Source organism: Corapipo altera, unplaced genomic scaffold (assembly GCF_003945725.1).
Source record: "Corapipo altera isolate COAL_440 unplaced genomic scaffold, ASM394572v1 275, whole genome shotgun sequence".
NCBI lineage: Eukaryota > Metazoa > Chordata > Aves > Passeriformes > Pipridae > Corapipo > Corapipo altera.
This window is the reverse complement of record NW_020885001.1, coordinates 524734-526899: the sequence shown is the minus strand read 5'-3', so window position 1 is coordinate 526899 and position 2166 is coordinate 524734. Positions and strand designations below refer to the sequence as shown.

The window sequence follows — 2166 nt, the reverse complement described above, 5'->3', positions numbered from 1 at the left end:
GCGAGCACATCCCGGCTGTGGCGAGCACATCCCGGCTGTGGCGAGCACATCCCGGCTGTGGCGAGCACATCCCGGCTGTGGCGAGCACATCCCGGCTGTGGCGAGCACAGGGTGCCCCGTCCAGGGTGGTGACACGCACGTGGCCCCGCCACATCTCCTGCGCACGGGGGGCTCTCTCTGCCTGTGGCACCCCGGGATCCCGCGCCACGGAGGAAGCCCCTGCACGAACTCACCCCGTGGTCACACTGCTCCATCCCCTCCTGGCCTCCGCTCCGCGTTTAACACTCTTCCCCCTTAAGTTCCCTGTTTGCTTCACTGCTTTTCACACTAAGTTCAATATTTTCCTTCCCGGTCCCCCCCCCTCCCACGTCCCCGCTGCCTCTTGCCTGCCCCCAGCCCTCTGGTCCCCCCGGGGCTCGGCTTCTCCGAGGCCACGGCTCACTGCAGAGCCAAATCGAAAGGGATCAAAAGCCGGCAGTGAAGTGTGCGGGACCCCGTGCCAGGGAGCGGAGGGAGAGGGTCATGGAAGGACGGCAAGACGGTGCTGGGAATGCAGTTTCTCTCCAGGATCAATCGTTCCTGGAGGGGAAAAAGAAATTTACTCCTCTCCTCCAAATAAATACCGCTCGCTGTGCTGGTGGATGTCGGGAAGCAGGGATTCTCCTCAGCTCACACTCCAGGCTGTTCCACACGAGCTCTTGGTTGGCACCACAAGCAGCCTGGATCCCGCAGAGCTCCCAGCCCAGGCACCCACTGCCTCCAGCCAGGCAGGGACAAGGACTGTGACCCCAAGGGCTCTTCTGTGGGGGGTGAGACCCTCCACAGACCCCCCCTCCCTGCCCCGGGGGGTCAGGTGTAGGACCTCAGAGCCCTGGAGACGGGCATCATCCTGTTAATAAAAACAGACCATCAGGTGTCACACATTTTTCCGTCTTCGTGGGTTTTATTTTCCCTTTTTTCCACTGAGCAGAATTTTCCCTGCAGAAATCCCCCTCCCGCCCTCAGGGCTGCAGGATGCTGGTCCCAGATCCTGCAGCTGAAGCTGGAAGAGCAACAGGAAACCACTTGTGTCCAGTATCCGCTCCGGGATCCCACGAGCAGGATGGAACCCTCCCGCACAGCATGGAACCCTCCCAAAACCCTGAACGGTGAGAGGTGCCCCCTGCTTTCAGCAAGAGTGGGCTTCCCTCCTTCTTCAGAATCTCAACCTCCATTAAAATTCCCTGCAAGAACAGTGAGAACCTTGTCCAAACTAGGACGTGTGGAATACCTGGCCCCAGCCTCGCTACGAGGAGAGGAGCTCAAGCAACACTTCCCACATGCTTCGAGCCTGATGGAGTTTGGGTTCTTTCAACTGCTTCCAAGCCCCTCTCCGTGCTTTCCCAGCCCCGACCCCTCCTGATGCCTCTGGCCCAGGAGACAAAGCCTCCCGTTTGAAACCCCATCACCACAGACGAGCCGGAGCCAGATGCCAAATCCCCGTGTCCCTCGCTCCCACTCAAAGGTAAAAAGCCTCCTTAAGTACTGCAGGCCCAGGGAAAGACAACAAGCATGAGACTCTCTTAATTCCTTTCACTGGGATCCAATAAAAACCTTGGCAGTGGCCGTCCTTCCTGCCGGAAAGCCGATATCCCAGAAATAAACACACTTTCCACTTTGAAGGGCTGCGTCGGGATCCGCCTGGGCCCGGATCCGAACTGCTCCCGGCCACCCCAGACTCCCACCTGCCCACAGCCCCCGGGAGCAGCAGGGCACTGACCCACAGCTCCTGACCTCTGCTGCTCCACCGCCGGCACTTCCCCGAGGATGAGGATGGCCATGGGGGGCCAGTGCAGCCCCCAGGAGCCAGGGAAGGAGAGGCAGCAGCAAATCACTCTGCCCAGCATCATCCACGGGTTTGTTTTCCCTCTTGGAGGGACCAAACCCCAGCGTGGAAACAAGGGTCACCTCAGGGGAGTGCTGGGAATCCCGGGGCCATGCCTTTGCTCCAGAGGGGACGGCGCCTGCGCCGCCGGCAGTCACGGGGGAGGAGGAGTCCCCCATGTCTGCTGGACGTGTCCCTCCAAGGCAAATATTGACAGTGACAGTGCTGAGCACGGGGAGCCTGAGCTCTGCTGCTGCCCCAGCCCTGCCGAGGGCTCTGCTGGATGTAAATAGAGCCGGGCC

The 2166-nt window shown here is 60.7% G+C and overlaps 1 protein-coding gene across 1 annotated transcript in view; it reads right to left on the bottom strand.

Annotated features, from left to right (window-relative positions):
- The window catches only part of ADGRA2 (adhesion G protein-coupled receptor A2), an 18146-nt gene extending 16326 nt beyond the window's left edge, over positions 1 to 1820 (bottom strand). The window contains exon 1 of the mRNA XM_027667113.1: positions 1774 to 1820. Coding sequence (XP_027522914.1) covers positions 1774 to 1820 — 47 coding nt within the window. The remainder of the gene's footprint in view (positions 1 to 1773) is intronic.
- Between the last annotated feature and the right edge of the window lie 346 nt (positions 1821 to 2166).